General features: G+C 40.9%; 1 protein-coding gene across 1 annotated transcript; it reads right to left on the bottom strand.

Moving 5' to 3' along the window:
• Positions 1-1910: 1910 nt before the first annotated feature.
• On the bottom strand, positions 1911-9480 carry ANKRD1 (ankyrin repeat domain 1). The gene is made up of 9 exons (XM_062001705.1): positions 9451-9480; positions 7688-7867; positions 5804-5941; positions 5606-5713; positions 4859-4957; positions 3732-3830; positions 3489-3587; positions 3256-3354; positions 1911-2021 (listed from the first exon to the last, which is right to left on the bottom strand). The coding sequence occupies exons 1-9, from the start codon at positions 9478-9480 to the stop codon at positions 1911-1913; spliced, it is 963 nt and encodes a 320-aa protein (XP_061857689.1).
• Positions 9481-19875: the final 10395 nt, after the last annotated feature.

Genomic DNA, 19875 nt, shown 5'->3' on the forward strand with positions numbered 1-19875 from the left:
AGAATATTGCAGAAATCTTACAGTGGATCATCTCTGAGCTCTTAGTAACTGGACTGAGTGGAATTGATTAACTTCTCAGTAGACTTAACAGTTGTACGTAGTGCTGCTGTAAGTCACAACGGCTTTTGCTTCATTCAGGAAATAATGACATTTTTTTTTCTTTTGGTGCCTGAGCAAGTGGACAGCTTCTGGGTTAGGATGGGAAACCAGGAGGGTTAGCCAGCACTGATGTCATTTCTCTTTCCTGCAAAGCATGCTCCCAGTGGCTGGGTAACAAGCAGTGCAGCAGTCACTGCAGACAAGGGCAGTGGGCAGAGATGCACTGTAATTTTTACAGAGAAGAGTGTGATCCCAAATCAAACCTACAGCTGGCAAGGGGACATGAGCAAGTTATGGGGCTTGTGTCAGAAAAGTCTCATCCGTCTGAAGCTATTAGCCTCAGTCTAGGAGAGCTGGCTGCAGAGTAGGTGGTTCCTCCGCTTGCTTCTCTGGGTGTAAATTCACTTAGTCTCTGAAATTGGCACTCCAGTAACAACTATTGATGGGTGCCCTCTCCTGACCCAACCTCCTTGCCCAGGACAGTGCTTTGGCCGGGCTGTAAAGCCTGCTGGCCAGAAGCTGACTGACAGGTTGGTGAAGCTGTGTGGGAGTGTGTGGCATGAGGTATTAGGATTTAACTGAATGCAGCCTGTGATGTCCTGATGGAACCTGACAGCAAGATTGTTCCGCTGACGCAAAGGGAGAGCTGCCCACCTTTCCCAGCAGGACTTAGACACTGCCTTGGCTTGGATAACTGAAGCTGCCTTGTGTTCCACATAGGAAGTACTGACTTGCCGAGAAACTCAGATTTTAAATCAAACTCAGTAGTAAAACCATAACTGTGTTTTACTAGCTACTCAAGCATTGTCTTTCCGCTTTTGTATATGTGTTTCCATTTAACAAAATAAGAGATGGCATTTGTGTACAGGGAGATAGCTCAAGGGCTGGCTGCTCTAGGCAGCTGAGACCTTTTTTGAGTTTTTAAGAAATTTACAGTGGCCAAGCTGTGAACTTTCTAGAGAGAAATGTTCCATAATCCACTCCAGCAAATACAAAGAAGCACTCTTTATTTAATCTGAAATAGATCAGTACAAAATGTACAGAAAAAGCAGTACAAATTTACAAATATACATAATCTGGTTTTGCATTCTTCAGTCCTCAGACTTCATAGTAGTCTAGCTTAAAAAAATTCACATTCCTGATAACTATCTCCTCTCACCCCTGTAACATTCTGTCTGAATCCCTTAGGCCAAACAGCTGGATGAGGGTTGGAGCTCTGTCCTCAAGCCCTTTATCAACCATGGTTGTCCAACCCCCTATAAACCCCATTACTCAACTGCTTCTTTAAATCCACTTGGCACCTCTGTACGCTTTCTTCCATTGCTCCTCCACATACCACCACTCATTTAACATATTATTTTAATAGCAAGAATTTGGCAGATACAAGACAACAGTTGCAAGCATTCGCTATTTAGAGTTACTGGAAGGCTTGAGAGAAGTTGCTAATATCGTTGGAATTACTGCCATCCGAGACAAATGGATTTCTTTTGCTGGCAAATATTGCATTGGGATGTAAAGCTCTGAAAAAAAGCTACAATGATATTGAGAATCATTAAAAATTACCTTTTAAATAAATAAATAATAAATAATAATAAATAAGGCCATTTTAGAATCAGTGGAATTTTAACATACAACCTGCTTTTGAAAATACTTCCTTTGCATGTTTTTTTTTGGTTTGCGGTTTTCAGGAACCTCAAATAATCCCAAACCACCAATATTTTCAACAGAAATACTATTTTCAAGGCTATTTTCTTCCAGGTTCACATGAAGAATTTAAAAGCAGCAAAAGGAGAGTGTTCTGGTTTCTCTCTTCAGCACTTGCCTACGTGAACACTCTTATAGGAATTGTCTTTCAGGCTGTTGAATATCTCTTTGGTGCCGTTTTGCCACTGAAGAACAAGATCCATAGGAGTTTTCCCTTGCTGGTTAAAAAAAAAGCAGAGGAAGCAAGATTTAATTTCAGGCATTGATTACCAAGTCTTTCCTAAATATTTGTACAATGGATCTGCCTGAAGTGAGACCCTTCTGCACACACAGGATCTGACTTATTCTCACCTCCCTGAGATCAGAGTACTTTTGCCCTACAGCTCTAGTCCCAGTCCTGGTCAGACTCATCATGAAATCTCCCTGGGTTTCAATGAGTCTAAGCATTTTTAGCAAAAGCCATGACTAGCATGTAGGTGTTTCTTTTGATCTAGTTTCAACTTATTAGAAATACATTTAGATGAAACCTCAATAAGACACTCTTCTCTTTGACTGAGAATTCAGATAAGAGTTTGTACTGGTTTAATTAGCTCATGAACCACATCTAAATTAAAAAGGAGCAACTTTTGTGTGTAGACAAAGCCTGAGAGAGCAAGTCTTTGGCTTCTGGGGCTGCACCTTTCATCGTTTTCATACTTTGATGAGGGATAATGCTGGGACTGGCCCTGCTTGGAGAGCATGGGCAGAGTAGGGAGTGCCAAGTGCTACAATGACTGGTTTCTTTCTTGCCCCCTTAAGTTTTGACTCATTGTCAAACAAAAACATTGGCAGGCATTTGTTAAAACCCACTGTCCATCCTGCTGCTGCTTGGCTAGGAAGAAAGGGTCTGTGATGTGGTATATTTTAACAAGTGGTCCTACAGCTCCAGCAATGCTGATGGTGTGGCTATGAGCAGAGTCAGGTGGGGAGCTGATTCAATTGATGCTCTGCTAAACCACAGGGATTTGTTGCCTCATAGTCAGGTTAACAGTCAGTCATCCAGATATAGTGCTTGGGCTTGCAATCAACTGTGGGCTTAACAGAAAGGAGATTTATCTGAGAAGCTCAGATCTTCATTGTCTCAGTGTTGGTTGAAGCCCAGGAGTTGTGCAGAGAGCAAATGTCTCTGTTATGTCTTCAATGGATGAAATGTGTAATTAAAACAGAAAATAGAAAGATGTGATGTTTTAAATAGCAGCTGATGGGTTCTGTGTTAAGAAGAGGCACGGGTTTTTCCTCTTTTCTCTGACTTCCCCAAAGTTATACTTTCCCTGCGTCAGCTCTGCTTTAATTAACTCTGAAGTAATGTAATTAAGTCTGTTCACAATAGTCTCTCTTGGCCTTGAAACCTATGAAACTGCTCTGAAGGGAAACTCAAGCATTTTGAGTGACTACTTTTTTGCCTCTACTCACGCAGTTCTTTATGGTGAGATCTGCCCCATACAGAATCAAAAGCCGGATCATTTTGTAGCGGTTCAGCCTGACGGCATCATGCAGTGGCGTGTCTCCTTCCTAGAAGCACAAGCCAGGGACCACAGCGTCAGACCCAGCCACAGAGCTGGGCATTTTGCCAGGCAAGGGGAGCCACCGAGGCAGGAGCTTGGTACTACCTGGTAGCTGATGGGTAAGAGGCTATTGGTACTTACTCTATCTCTGGCGTTGAGATCAGCTTCACAGGCGATGAGGTGCTCCCCACAGTCGTACTGGCCCGTTCTCACAGCCACATGCAAAGGGGTGCTGAGCAGCTGAGAAGTGGGAGAAAGAAGCAGTCAGTGGCACAGAACAGACAAAGAACTTCAAGAATGGCTCCAAAAAATCACCTACTTGGAGTAAGGGTCAGCTTTTCATCTCCCATTCAAGAACCAGACTGGGTTCCCGGAAGCACATACCTTGTCTCTCGCATTTCTGTTTATCCCTTTGTCCAGTAAGTATTTCAGAACATCCAGATTCCCCCCCCGGCATGCCCAGTGCAGGGCTGTAGATTCAAGCTGCAGCAGGAAGAAGAAACAGAACATAATTTAAATCATTGTATTAAATATTCATTTTGATCAATTTTATAAATTAATCAAAAATTGTTTTCATACAATTTAACCTAAAGCACTTAACTGTGATCACTGAGTTGTTTCTAGTAACAGCTTCTCTTATTTTGCCCTAATTTCTTTAGCTCTGTGACTTTCCCACTCTTCACACCTGCCACATATTCTTCAACAGTGATCTCAGCACGCTGCTGTGAGAGACCATATGTGTTGTCTCTGTGAACTTAAATGTTATCTTTAGCCAGGTATGTGGCTGGTATGTGCTGTTTGATATTTTTTTTATTTTATACATTAAAAATGAAGCTTTTTTAAAACAAAACAGAAACAACCAAACTTATGCAGGTCCACAAAGTGAACTTGAATCCTTTTTCTCTCTGAGATTCAGTTTCTCTGCCCTGAGCTCTGCCAGAAGGGGTGGAATGTCCCTTGAAGGACTTTCTCTGTCTGCTTCTTACACTCTTCATGAGCACTGCTGGGCTAAACGAGAGGGAGCAAGGTTAGCTGGTTCCAGCTCTTTAGTAAAGGGACAAAGAGCTAGGAGCAGGAAAGCAAAAAAACGGGTGCAGAAGCTGGTTGATTTGCAGCTACCCTCATGGCTGGTGTTCCAGAGGAGCAGGAGTCTCTCCCGAGTGCAGCCTTGCAGTCCCGAGGGACTGTCCGCATGGTGCTGGGCCGCAGACAGGCTCAAGTGCCAGCCTGACCTCAACTCTATCACCCTGCCTTGTGCTTTGCTGTTTGTGCCAGTCTACTGGCCAACATATACCTCCACTTCCCGTGCTTTCGAGCAACTATTTTTGGCAAAGAGGCAGACACCCCCTCTTTGAAACCTCAATGCTGTTACTTTAAGGATAAACTTATAAGACACTGTAAGGCCTTTTAATGCCCCTCCTCTACAAGAAGCACTTCTCTAAGTGCTACTCCTGGCACTTAAGAAACAATGAGCAGGTTTTTTTTAAAGAAATGTGAGTTCATGTACTTACCATGTCTTTCTGTTCAAGCCGGGCTCCAGCTTCCACCAACTTTTTCACCACCTCTAGATGTCCTTCGGAGCATGCCCTGTGCAATGCAGTGCGTTTGTACTGGCAATTGAAACAGTGCACAGTCAGGCATTAAATATGGCACAAAGAGATATCTTTAAATCTTTTCTCCCCTCCTCCCTAAGATGATGGTAAATACATTCTTTATGCTGATTCATTTTCAAGAGCTGATACTTTTGAGACATGAAATCTGCTAAATTTTAATAGCGTCCTGATAACTGAGAGCTGCCTACCCAGTGTTTTAAAGGTTGTGAGAATTATCTGCAGCATGGCATTCAAATTTAAAAGGATGCCTGTTGAGTTCCCTCATGCTACACTGTGTTTTGCAAATGCAGCTTGTGCGTTATGGAGTATGAGGGCAAGAAATATCGTTTCTGTTGTTCTGCAGACAAATTTGTTTCCCTCATTTTTAGCACTGGAAGATCACCAGTTACAGAAAATCAAGGTCTCCTGGGCACCAACAGCTTTCTTGCAAATACAAAGCTTCTTTTGAGGTAAAATTGCTTTGAAGGGTCCCACTGGCCCCTTTATCACTAGAAAACTTGATACACAGAATTTCCAGTGTTATTTACTCTTCTCCACCCTTTTTCTCCTCATAAATGTGGAAGCTACAAAACCTAGAGGTGAAAAGTTATTTCTGCTCTGTAATAACCTCTCTTCTGTATCAGGCAGTAAGAAGGAAGCTTGTACCTCATCACAGACATTTGGATCTCCTTTGTCTGACAGGTATTTTTCAATTACTGGCAACTTATTCTGCAGTGCAGCTCTAAAGAACATGGGTATATCCACCGGTCCTGTCTGATGGAAAGAAATATGCAGGGCATAAATGTGTGTGGCACGAAACCCTATCAGTGCTTTCCCAGAAGAAGATACTTTGAAATAACTTACAATAACTTCTGGTTCAGGTTCCTTTAAAACAGGCACTTTCACTTTCTTGCATCTTTTCTTCTTTTTCAGCTGAATGATTTTTTCAAGATCCTCCAAGTTTTCAAGTTTTGACCTTTCCTCTAATTTCTTCTTCTTCAGCTGAAACAGATCAGGAAAGCCAGCAAGTTGGGCTGAGTGTGACCACCTCTCCTTTTCAAAGTGACGGAATAACATGTGATGCTATACAGATAAGTTCATCTGAGACTGGATGAACTTCGAAATAAGTTAATAAGTTGTCTTTTCTCTTTTTTTGAAGCTGGGGCTGGTTGACCATTAGAGTAAGTTACTAAGCGTATGAGAAATTCTACATCATCTATAGCTTTCCATACAGCATCAGACCTCTTTTTAAATGCTCCTTCCTTCATATGTTGTGTGATAGATAGCATGAATTTTTGTTCTGTGTTAGGTCAGGAGTCAGAGCAGCACTGCAGTCCCTTCCAGCCCAACAATGTAAGAAATCTCATGTGCAGCTTACGAGAGCTGGGAAGACCCTGCAGTTCTGTCTGATTTCCACCATGCATTTTTTCTTCAACTGGTTTTATGATGCAGCCTCTGATTTATTGTAACTTAATCCTCTTTGATGAAAAATACACCCTTAAGTGAAGAGCAATACTGATATTAGCATTTCAGGCAGCCGGTGTTATGTTTCAGTGAGCTACAGAGAATGTAGGTGGGAAGGACAGATCAATAGGTGTTTAAGGCTTCTTCAAGCCTGCTGTAAAAAGCATTCCTGCATGAAGTCAGTACAGGTGACTGCGAACACCAAGGGCAAATGTGTTGCCTGAACTGAGATCCCAGGTACCGTGAGGTGGCCTTGACTTCAGAAAGCGGATTCACAAATGAGGTAACGCAAATAACAAGGTAACACAAATGAAAGTGAACACAGATGATAGGTTCTGTAACATTATATCATTAAGGGTAAATACATTGGTGAGACCCTGTCATATGGTATACATGTTTTTCAACTGAATTCTTACTCAAATTATTTCCACCTCTTCTTTTTATTGTCCTCTGAATTTAGAGTTTGATCTGTAGATTATTGACAAATGGAAAATAATTATGATGGCTGAATGGACTGTGGATCAACTGGAAAATGAAAAAGTTTATTAGTAGGAACTCAAAAAACCTCTGTAGTAAGTAATGATCTGTGTGTTGAAGGTGAAGGTCAGTAGTGTTTGTTTAAATATTTCTGAGGCTCACTTTCCTACCCTACTTTTCTTCAGAACAAAGTCCTATGTACCCTGCTAACTAAACTTTTTAATTCTCAAATCACTTTACATTTTCAGGCCATGTGGTTGGTTACTCAGTGAAGAATGTAAGATGTTACAGCTACTGTATTTTTTTTTTTGGGGGGGGGGGGGGGGGGCGGAAAAGCAACAGTTTTCAGGGATATAAGAAACATTGTCATAGTCCAGCAATAGAAAATGGCACTTCTGGGTTCAGAAATGAACTCTTACATCTCTCTTGGGTTAGCTAGTTTTAGTGGCAGTCATTAGGTGTGCAAGCTGAAGGTGTCTTACTGGACATTCTTTCCTCCCTGCTTGCTGACAGCTAGAAACAGATGACTCTGGGCAGGATGGAGACCCTAGAGTTTCAGTCAATTGTAGGGGAATTTGGGGTTCCGCTTCACAGTGTTACTGCCTGCAACTGTAGGCTACAGGAGTCAGCAGATATCCATGGCATTCAATGCACTTTATACCAGGCTCCTTTGGTGGCAATCTCACAAGGGTTTATCTAGCTTATGATGCATGTGTTTCTAACCGAGAAAGAGGCAAAACTTCAAGGGCTGCATCAGGAAGTGCACACAGGATGATAAAAAGCCAAGCACAACCCCCAAAAGCCTACCTCTGCTTCTCGTTTCTTCTCCTTCTCATAATCCTGATCACCTCTGGTCAGTGAGTGTGCAGAGACTGTCTTTAAGTCCTCCTGCTTCTCTAGTCTAACAGCAGCTTCATACTCTCCGTTTTTGAAGTCCTCAGAGAGGAAGCTGCCTGTTTCTTTATCGTCGGCTTTCTTTCCAGTCACCTGTAAAAGCAAATGTGATATAATATAAGCAGGAGTTCCAGGACTGCAGTAGCCACCCCCTGGGAGCATGGATTACCCAGGGGCTAAATGTATGTCATTCCTGTGCTGCTGTAGAAATGTGTGAGAGAGTGTAGACCTCATTCATCCCGTGCCTGCATTAGGTGCATATGCGAATGACTAGAGCAATCTCTGCTTGTAGGCAGGTTTCCCACATCCATGCAGCAACCCTGCCTTGGTATCTTCGGGGCTTGGATCAAGATCCACAAAGCCAGCTCCCTGCCTAGCTGGGGTGCTGCAGTGCTGACAAAAGCCAGAGAGCTGGGAAACACATCTTTTTTGTTCAGGCTTTTCTGGTTTATTCACTCACCAGCATGTATCAGACTCATCAGAAGGCTCTAAAAGGTTGCAGTGGAAAGATCCACTCTGACCAGCCACCAGTATCCTGCCAGTGTTGAGTAGGTGAACTGAGCAGGTAGAGTGGGAGGAGAGGCTCTGTCCCTGAGGACCTTACAGGTTTATTGAAACACATCCAATGCAGTTAAATCAAGTTGCTGAGTAATTTCAAGGCTGGTTTTACCCATCGCTGTCAATACCAAAGTCCCCATTTATAGCGCTCAGCAAAATAAGAAAGGCCATTCCCATGCAGAAGCTGTGTGATGCTGTGCAGCAGCACAGCTTTCAAGAGCTTTCAGAAATATTTCTGATGCTCAGTTAAGTATGTACAAAGAGATAACTTCTTAAACTTAGTAGAGCCTGCTGTATATTTTGAGAGTGGTTCAGTAAATTCACGTGGCATGGACTATCTTTCCATTTGATCATCGTGTAAAATTATGTGTTACAGGGTTTAACACTACAGAAACCGTCAAGGCCTTGCCAAAGAGTTTAAGATAGCATTAACTAGTTGGGCCGCATGGCAGTTGCATCTTAGTGTAGCCATCTTGGAAAAAAAATCCCAATTTCTGCATGATGTTCCAGTGTTTTACTGGGTCATTCCTATTTTCCTAGTTTATTGATCAAATCAGGCATTCTTAGTCTGAACCCTGCAGTGGAATGTCCCATTACTTGTGCTCTGGTTTAAACACTATTTTTCAGAGTCTGGTCACATCATGAGCAGCAGTGGGTGTAGGAACTGTTAGTTTATTATTAGAAAAGAATACTATTACTAAACTGTTCATTTAGTATTAGAGGAGAATTTTGTTTCCTTGCACTGGTACCTCCTCCTAGTCCCTTAGTGTGATCATAAACTTAATTGCTTCTAAACAAATTAAAATGAAAGTCAAGGTCAAAAGAAAGTACACAAGTAAATTTGGTCAGTGTTTTCTTCCTGGTGAACTGTGCTCTGATGTAAAATTCAAACAGCTACGTAGTTGTATCAGTGGTGAGTCCCCTTCCCAAGGAAAAGTTAAAGTGAGAATAGAATAGGTTAACACCCAGTAAACCCAGGGTTTGCACCTAGAGCACAGCAGTGATGGTAACCTGCTACCTCACCTCAGTGATCCGCAAAGGTTGTCTCTTTCTGCCTGGTATAATGAAAGTCTAGAAAGAAATGTAAATATGAACAAACGAAAGAAGGTGGTACCTACCAGCTCTTCTACTTTCATCATCATCATCATATTTGCTGATGTTCAGGGTTGTAGTCCTGTAGGGCTGCAACTCCCAAGTGCTCAGGCCAGCTCTGCAGGGACCGCCACGCTAGCTTGGCTTATATATCTTTGCGAGACCTGTGCCTGAATGAGATAATCTTCCAACCTGGGAATCCAAGTATGCCCCTTAGGCTTGCCAGCTGAGAGGTAGGCTCCAGCTCATTCCAGACATGTTAACGAGCCCGATCTGGTGTCGAGGCAGGGAGAGGGGCGTCAGTTGGGCGAGGAAGGGTGAGCCTCACGGCTGAACCACACCAGCAATGAGCATCGGAATGAAATGTGAGCTCATCATTCCTTTGGCAATGACTGCATGGCTCAGCAATGCGAGTCATTCTGTGTTCCCAGTGCCCACTAGGACAGCTGTCTGTTGATATAGAATTATAACTTCATCTTCTTTTTTTATTTTTTTAAACTGACATTCAGATGACTGTAAGACACTGGAAAGGGTAAGTGGCTTATGTACAATACCTGTGGTAATATCTTCCTGAAAAATGGATTATGACCCCTTAAGTCTTGGAAAGCCATTCTTCTCATTGCTATTTATTCCTGGATGATAAACAGTTTTAGGGGAAAGGACTTTTTTCTTGTCATGATGGCAGTCTTCTATATTTGTTAGAAGGAATTCTCTGAAGGGATTACTAAGACAGAATGATGTCTCTGGTGCTAAAAGGGCCTATGACGTGATAAGTTACAATCAGTGCAAGATCTCAAAACAGCAAGCTTTGCATTTTTCTAGTACTTTGTCAGTGATTGTAAGCAGAATAACAAATTCAGTTCTATTATGCCAAAAACTAAGTAAAACTAACACTGTTTTTTAGGCAGTATTTTCCTTTTGGTTATGAGACAACAGGAGCATAGAAGTGATTTATTCATTTTTGGAGCTTAGATGAGATACAGACAAATACATGCAGATCATGTGTATGTTTTAGGGAAAGGGAGTTATTGAGTCCTCTGGAAAAGCTTTTCTTGTGTCATGAATCAGAATAGCCTGGAAGCAGGAGGATGAACAGCAGAAGACAATTTTGTAAAGGAAAGTGTGCTGATTTTTTACTTTGGAGAGTGTGGATAAATGGCAATTGCATCATTCATCAACGTTTGGTGCTGCTGTCTGGTGAGGCTTGAGCCTGGCTGTAAGCATCCAAGTCACCTGGCTGAAATTAATACAACTGCTCAGGTGCTTCAAGTACAACATGTACATAAGCACTTCACTGAGTGAACACCTGACTGTCTTGGATGTTGTTTATATCATTAGCATTATTAGCATGCTGTGTTCCTGATGCTGACCTTTCAAGGTGTCCCTCCTCTGAACTATCTCCCAGTAATATGAGTACATCCAAACTTGTCTTCTAGTGCCCATCATACCTATGCCCTCCCTTTCCCTGAAATGAAGCTGGACATCAGGTGGTCCCTTTCCATCTCAGAATATATATGACATTAGAGGATCAGCCCCAGAACTAAAATAGAGTATGTGGCAGCAAGAGAACCTTTCAGAATATTTTTTTCTCATACCTAATTACAGCAATGCTATCATTCCCCCTTGAGTGTTATATCCTGAATCACATTGCCGGGGGTTTTTTTCACAGCAGTTTTATACTCCTGATATATGTCTCTATGATAAGATGCAGCTTGGTTTGGCCTTCTCTTAGAATTATGGAATCATAGAATTGTTAAGGTTGGAAAAGACCTTTAAGATCAGTAAGTTCCACTGTTAACCCAGCACTGCCAAGCTCACCACTAAACCATGTCCCTCGGTGCCATATCTACACATCTTTTGAATATCTCCAGGGATGGGGACTCACCACCTCCCTGAGCAGTGTGTTCCAGTGCTTGACAACCCTTTCAGTGAAGAATTTTTTCCTAATATCCAGTCTAAGCCTCCCCTGTTGCAACTTTCCAGCTACTCTGCCCCAAGCCTGTAGCATTCCATGGGGTTGTTGTGGCCCAAGTGCAGGACCCGGTCCTCGGCCTTGTTGAACCTCATGTGATTGGCCTCAGCCCACCAATCCAGCCTATCCCTCTGGAGAGCCTTCCTGTCCTCAAATAGATATACACACCTGCCCAATTTGGTGTTATCAGGAAATTTACTGAGGGTGCACTTGATCCCCTCATCCAGATCATTGATAAAGATGTTAAACAGAACAGGCCTCAGCACCAAGCCCTGGGGAACACCACTGGTGACTGACCACCAACTGGACTTAACTCCACTCCCCACCATTCTCTGGGCCAGGCCATCCAGACAGTTTTTCACCCAATGGAGAGTAGGTCCATCTGAGCCATGGAAAGACAGTTTCTCCAGGAGGATGCTACGGGAGGTGATGTTGAAGGCTTTACCAAAGTCTTTCAGCTCAGGGGGCTGTATACCCTGAGAACCACTATTAAAGACTGAGGTAAAGAAGGCATTAAGTACTTCAGTGTTTTCCTCATCTTATGTCATTATGTTTCCCCCTCTTATCCAACAAAGGGTGGAGATTCTCCTTAGCCCTTCTTTTGATGTCAATATACGTGTATATATACGTATAAACTAGACTATATATATATATATTCCTGTGTATGTGTGTGTGTACATATATTCTTGTTTACAAATGTCCTGTCACTACTTATCTAGGACTGTTTTCTTCTCTGATTCTTATTTGGGAGATTGTCTTGAAATCCACAGCCCTAACAGGCTGTCTGCAAAGGCCACTTCTGGTTTAGTGGAAACAGATCACAGGGAGACATAATGCTGCAAGAGAAATGTAGCTGTTTGCTTTTAAGAAGAACAAAAGCTGTTTAAGAAGCTGTGAATTATGTCTGGCTCCATTGTATTGGAAGCTTACTTTTTCTTTTTCTTTTATTTTTTTGACAGCCTGATATATAAAACTGACCCAGCTAAACCTAAACTGGAAAGATTAAGTGGATAGATCTTCCTCTGCAAATGGTAAATGGCCAGAGTAGATTTGCAGGAAACCTCGGTACTCTGAGGGGAAACCCAAAGCCACTTCTCATATCATGAGTGCAACCAAGAAAATCCAGCTTATTTAGAAATAATTCGGTAATTTATCTTTAAAGCATCCTATCCCTGATGACTAAAAGAATAATAAAGAATAGGAGAAAACTTCATTATCTTGAGTTTCTATGTGAAAAGGGTGGCACGTAGGAACACTTTAACCAAAGGCTGGAATAAGAATTAGCTTAATGGTAAATGCTTTTAAGCTATATGTCATGTAAGCCAAGGTAACCCTATAAAATAGTAGAAATACACTGTGTTCTATCAGCTAAGGCTCTTGGCTGGATACTTCTTGCTGTTGCTTAATATTGGAGGGGAAAGTAGTATAATAAGCTTGCGACCTTGTGATGGACTGTAACCACTTAATCACCTGTCAACAAGTGATTTCTTGTTAAGGTGGTAATAGCAGATGGTCAGTGGGAGATGTGTAACAGGAATCTGAAAAACTCTTGCCACTCTGCTAAAGGATACAGGCAGAGCAATGATCTGCAAGGTGTAATGCAATCAGATATTGTCACAAAAAAACTTCCCGGAGAGAAAATACAAAAGGGCAGTAGGCTCACATGACAGAGAAAACTACACAGCACGTGCTGTTGTCTGCTCTCAAGGAAGTTGTCTGGATAGCGTAAATAATTTTTGTAATTATTTTTTTAAGAGGATAATGGTAGAGTGAAAGCATTATGTGTGATACAGATGATATTAACACCTCCTGTCAAATGTATTACCGTCATGTTTTCGATGCCGTCACTGCTGTACTTAGTTATCTCACATTTTCCAGCACTCTGCCCTTGGCTCTGTCCTTGCATCTGAAGATGTTCTTTGGAATGCAGTTGTGCCTGGCTGTTTCTGTCCATCTCCTGCTGCTAAATAAGTAAAGGTATGAAAAAATCAGTTGCTGGGGAGTGGATATGCCCTGAAGAGAGTATTAATCTGGCAAACTATGTTCTATGTGTGTGCAGTCAAGGATAAATTCACACTCAAGGTACATGTAAGAAGCAGTAACCTAGAGCTTACCTCTCCTGAATTAGTGTTCCATTGGTGTGTAATGACTTGCGTATTTCTCAGTCTGTGTAAGTATCCAGAATGCCTTACATATATTCATGTGCAACAGAGCAGTGTATTGCAAGAACTGTATTTCTCTCTGCCGCTTTTTAGCTGACTGTTTTCCATAAAAAACAAGAAACGTTTTTATTTGTCTAACATATATTCTTTGATATTTAGTGTCAAAAAGCAGTTAGGGTGTAAGTTAAACATAACATGCAAATGATACCACTCATGTTTTAACTTTTTCAACACAGCAATGCATATATCTGTCTGCTTTTTCTAAAGTGATCAAGGAGTTGCTACATCATCTGTTTAAAATAACTCAGAGACTTGTTATCAATGTGTATTTTTGTGTATAAAACTGCTAAAGAGAAACACATTGTCTCCTTAGAAAGAAAAACCCCAAACCAGTCCAACCTATTTCACTTAGGAATATAAAGTTTAAGTTTAAAATTAGAATATGAGAAATTATTAAGTTAAAGAATAAGGATATAATTCCATTTCCTCAGATCAGTTATTATTGAAAAAAACATAGTCTGGCAGTTTGCTGGTCTGGCCAGCACAGTACTCTGGTGTCAAAACCCAAGCCAGCAATGAGTTAACAGTTGCTTCATTTACTGTAAGGCTTAAAAAAACCCACTCCTCAAATAACATTTGGGTTAAGGATTTCACATAATAAAACAAAAATACTGTGAGATCTATTTGAAAAAAAAGGCATTAAAATTTCTCTGAGGCTATGAGCTTTATCATGATAGTGTTTGTACTCATGAACCTTAATGGGTCTCTGTTAACAAGCAAGGGCAGCAAAACACACCAGAAGGGTTGTTATCTGTGGTCAAATGTGTTTATCACTGCCTACCTGGCCTTCCTAGTCAGCAATATGAGTCAAGGTCCTGCTGCTCCACGATACCTTTACCAGTGCTCTGTTCACATAACCTCTGAGCTCTTTTTTGTGTGGTCAAGGTGATATAAACATCCCTCTGAAATGCTACATAGTATGCACAGGACTGTTCCTTGTTTATGCAGAAAAAAATCCAGGTCCTAGCTATCCCTCTGTTCATGTACATAGCAAAAGTAGCAGCTCAGGAGATATATGAGGGCTCTGCCAGGCAGCAGTGCCAGACTTCATGGGCTGCTCATGAGAGAGTGATGGTCGCTTGCAACTGGCTGCTTCAGTTTTGGCAATTCCAAACTGCCAAAGGCGGCAATTTGAACTGCAAAGGTAGCAAGTTTTGTGCAGGGCTGCTTCCCAGCTGTGGCCACATAACATCCAACCATTGCTTTTCCCTGTGGCATTAGATTACAGTACATGTTGAAGTAGTTACTTAACAAGATTTCTGGAACATTTTCCAGGCAGAATCAAACAAATTACGGTCATAGCACATGATAAGAGGGAGGACTTTGGGAGCTCATCTAGTCCAAGTTTCTGCTCAAAACAAAGTGAAAATTTAATTCATGTAAGCTTACTCAGGGCTTCATCCAATTAGATCTTGAACACCTCTAAGGATACTGATTTCATAACCTCCCTGCCCATCCTGATCCAATGCCTGAAACACTCATACTGATCTTTTTTCCTTGTATACAATTGAAACTTCCCCCATTTCAATTAATGACCGTGGTCTCTCATGCTTTTCCCATAAACTTCTCTAAAGAGCCTGGCTCTGCTTTCTTTGTAACCTCCTAGGAGGCTGCTTGTAGTTTCCCTGAAACCTTGCCTTCTCCAATTTACTCAACTGTTTCTTACACAGTAAGTGCTCCAGCTCTCGACCATCTTTGGACTGATTTTACGTCATTGTTTGGACATGTGATGAAAATACTAAACAATGTTGTACCAGGAACTGATCCTTGTGGGAATCTGCTGGAAATAGTTTCACTCGTTAGTCTCACCACTTTGTGATCTGTCATTGAGCCAGCTTTTAGCTCTTCCAAAGTGCATCCTTTTAATTCCATAAAATGCATGCTTTTTAATCACACCAACATATGCCACGAAATTAAATGCCTTGGCAAGACCCAAGCAGACTGCATTAACATGAATGCTGCTCTCAACCAGACCTCTCATCCTGTGGAAGGAGGCTCCTTTAAAAGTATCTGCGTTGTGTCCAACCACATGGATTGGCACTAATTTTGTGTAATATATCCAATTCTTTCTTGATAAAGCTTTAGTTAACCCTTCCCCCTGTTTTCCCAGAGCTGAGTAAGGTCAGCCTGCCTGTTGTTCCCTTTCATCCTTTTCAGTCAGTCAAAATATCTTGGGAGTTAAGGAAAAACAAAAAGGAGCTTCTCTGCTTTATTGCTACTGAGACTGGCCTGTGAGATCTTTTGATGCAACCCAAGCAGATGCAGGGAGTTTCCTGCATATTCTGAATAAAAGGGACCTCAGGGAATCAAGGTGGGAAAGCATCAGATTGATTTTTCTTAAAAATATGATAATGTTTTCATAGAGCAGTGATTTTGAAGTCTTAGCGAAACAGTGGTACGTTGTAACACTACTATAGCACATGCACACAGACACATCAGCCTCTCCCACTTACTGAAACCATATCCTCTATAATAATAGAATCAAGTTCAGGAGATTTTGAAAATCACTATGACCTGGAAAAAAACCAGCCCTTTTATGGGTGTGTGTGGGGCTGTTCTACTTTTAACATATTGCAAATAAAATATGAATGCATAGAAATGTTTTGTGTTAAATTTGCTGAAAAGCTTTTTCCCTCTGTTTCATGAGGTGAGGTTTCATTGGCATTAAGATGTTACTGGATTTGTATCCAAGCTATTTTTAACAAATATCTGCTTTGATTGCTGTAATACCAGTGAGGGTGGAAAAGCACTAATGCAACTTTGGAATTACATTACATCATCATGTTATGTTTGTCATCCTCCTGGAACTAGAGGGGAAGTATTTTTGTGACTGCACACACAGACAGAAGAACCAATTTTCTCTTTTTTGTCAATTTGTTACAGGTATGGTGCTTGTACTAAAAATGCAATTTGAGTTTCATTTTAGAGAAGAGAGTACTTAAAAACCAATCAAATAAAAAAACCTAAAGAAAAAAACCCCCTGAACTACAACTTTTCCTCTAAAGTGTCAAAATCAGAGGCAAATTTATGTCAGATGACAAACCTGGAAAAAAACCACGCCCTTCTGTAACACAAAGAAGTTTTACAGGAGTCTATTATGGCAGTTTGGTATGAGATTTTTGTATTCTGTTTCATTTCAGTAGAAAATGTAGGGAATGCATGAAAAAAGAAGAAAGAGGAGTGAATGATCTAAACTGCTTTCTCAGGGCCTGCAAACAGCAATGTATTCATCTGCAGGCACTATTTTTAGTAAGCTGTTATTTCAAAAGAGAAAACACCAACATTTTCCCCCATAGCTATTTTCTCTCAGCAAAGACATCTTCACACCAGAGCCAATTGGATAAGGAGGCTATGGACTAGGCCTTTTCTCCCCAAAAATGTGATTATTCAAATTAAGGAGCTAGAAAGGTGCCTAAGCTAGGACTAGCTAGTTCTTGCTGAGGCTGTACTAAGTCCATAGCTTCTACCTATCTCTAACTCACAAACCCTGTACAAAATTTTCTATGACCTTTGCTGTTTCCCTCCATGTCTTCTTATACCATCTGTGTGGCAAAGCCAGCGTATGGTTAGGCTGTCTTCACTGTAACATGACAGAAACATCTCCTCCCAGGGCATCACGGGGGAGGATACAGGACATCATTAATCCAAATAATACACTGAATTTCATGGTGAAGAAATCTAAAAACAGGCATATACTTCCCTTTTTCTGGTGGGTATGAGAGAAAAATCAAGAAGGGAGAAACTGAGAGTACTGAAGGGCATTCTTATTGCTCTATGCCCAGCTTCTCAGATGGCCAAGGGTTCTCACTGGGAAACCGAAGAAGTGAACGTATCCCATGACATTCCCATCTGAACAGAACGAAGAGAGAGAGAGAACAGAATGCTGCCATCTCTGATGCTCCAATTCAGACCACTGTGTTGCCTTTATGTCAAGTGAGTGGACCTTCATTTCTGTTGAGTAACCTTATGCTTTTGTATCACATTGCATGAAGAGGAGGGGAAAGGGTATTGCTTTCACGCTTAGCAGCTCGAGTGGGAGAACTGGTCTGGAGGAAATAAGAAATCATCAGGAAAAAATAAACAAAAGAAACAAAAAGAAACAAAAGCTTATAAAACATAGCACAGTTTTGGCTAGTTACTTTGTTTTCTTTGTAGTCTATGCAATTCTTCATTTTTGCAGAAAGTGGAAAATACTGAAACACTGCATGTCTGTCTAAATTCCACTGGGCTTCTGACTTTCCTGAAGTGAAGAAGTGTGAGACATCTCAGACTGAAAACAACTTTGACTTCTAGGTCCAGGAAAACTCTTTTCCTTTCCTTTTCAGTGTTCTTGAATCTTATTTGTCAGAGGTCAAACTCATGGTTACAGTGAAGCTCTTATGTTTGCATGTGCTGGCTTGGCATGCCAGACTGACGATTTTAAGGGAGGGAGAACACCACATATCAACCATAAATTGTTGATGAGGGGCTAAAAGCATCTTTTCATCAGAAGCAAATATTTGGTAGAATGAGCTCTCAAGAAATTACAATATAATTCACAAGAATACACACAGCTACGAAGCAGACCTTCAGTCCGTTGAACCGAATCAATGAATTCCAAGTAAAAATATTAGACCTGTCAGTGCCAGTTGATTGAGAAAATCAAATCGAGTACTAATTTCACTTTAAAAATACTGAGGACTTTCCAGTTATGATTTGCACAACTAGGAACTGCTGTGAGAAAACGGTAGATTTTACCTTCAGCTGAAAATTGTGTAGATGAAGCAGTTCCTGGTTATGAAATTAGAAGGCTATAACACCGGATTTGACTTTGTCTGAACAAGTTTTTCAGAAATAAGGAATAGCCACATGAAGGTAACTTTTCTGAAGATGGAATTTCTAGACAATTGCAGCATTAAAATGCCCAAATTTGGACTTTCTGCTCTTTCTGCTCTGAAATGAGCATCAAGTACTTGCAAACACTTCTGCAGTCCCAGAGCCACTGAAGAGTGCCTGTTGCGTTGCCCATTTGTTTGGATTCTGTAAGGAAACGGTCTGAGTGCATCTTCTCATGCTAGCTGTAAGTTAATCTAAAAAAAAAAAAAAGCAGCATCTCTCACATTTCATATAAGATGATGAAAGGATATTCACATTTCTACTAACTTATGACCTTACTGCTTAATTTTCCACTGACCTTTGAAAGAACTATTTTCTTACTGAGCTGCGTAAGCAGTAGCACTCACATGTTCATTATGTTCTAGGGCAAGAAATGGTTTTTGGAAATAGACGAAAGCAATTCCAATTTTACTTTTCTCTGTTACAAGTTGATAAATAGAATCACAGAATCTTAGAATGGTCAGGGTTGGAAAGGATGTCTAGAGATTATCCAATCCAACCGCCCTGCTAAAAAGCAGGTACACCTAGATTAGGTCACACAGGAATGCAGGGAAAGCCGTAGCCTTGCTGTCTGATTACCTTTTTGTCATTTTGCTGCAACATGTCACCTAGACTTTCCAAAACTGACACCACCCACCCCAAAGCACATGTCTCAGAACTCTTGGTGCATGCATAAAACTGATTACCTGTTTGCTGGCTGGTTGTAACAGAATGAAGACACTGAAAAAACTGCCTTTATCTCTGGATGCCAGAAGTCATTGATAAATAAAACAAACAAAAAAACCCATAATGCCTCAAGTAAGGGCTTAACATGTCATTTTTTTTTTTTTTAATTACAACTGTACATTTCAGAACAGCACTTGTTAATCTCTTATCAAAGCATTCTATTTTTCTTTGATCTAACTATCATTCACTGAGACCAGTTGCCACGGGATCTGTAATCCTACCTTAAATTCTTCTATGCATTCCACTCTGTTCCATATTGACCTTTTTCCATCCAGCATGGTGAAGAGATTCTCCCTTTTGTTTGTCTCTGTTGGAGTTACAGACAACCAGCATACACATGAATAGTCCCTTCAACTATATATTTTTTAATATTTTGTTTCACATGTTCATTGATGAACACGATGATTTGCTACTCAGGATGATCTCAGTTGTCTATATGAATGGAGCCTTCAGAATGTGGGGAAGAGAGAAATATTTTCATACTTGTTATTGTCTAAGAAAAATGACAGAGACATGTAGCAGCTTTCACAGAACAACACTGTGATGTGTTTCATTGACATCTATATGACATTTCTATATTTGTTTAAAAAAAATAAAAGGGAAAGGTTTGAACCTCAGGCTGAGTTGGAAAATGTTGTAACTTCTGCCACCTGTAA

The sequence above is a fragment of the Colius striatus genome, chromosome 8 (assembly GCF_028858725.1).
Source record: "Colius striatus isolate bColStr4 chromosome 8, bColStr4.1.hap1, whole genome shotgun sequence".
Classification (NCBI taxonomy): Eukaryota; Metazoa; Chordata; class Aves; order Coliiformes; family Coliidae; genus Colius; species Colius striatus.

Coding starts and splice junctions, on each gene's coding strand:
- ANKRD1 (XM_062001705.1), bottom strand. CDS start 9,480: ATGATGATGATGATGAAAGTAGAAGAGCTG. Junction 3,588..3,731: donor ACAGAAATGCGAGAGACAAG/GTATGTGCTTCC, acceptor CCCACTTCTCAG/CTGCTCAGCACCCCTTTGCA. Junction 3,355..3,488: donor ATCTCAACGCCAGAGATAGA/GTAAGTACCAAT, acceptor TTGTGCTTCTAG/GAAGGAGACACGCCACTGCA.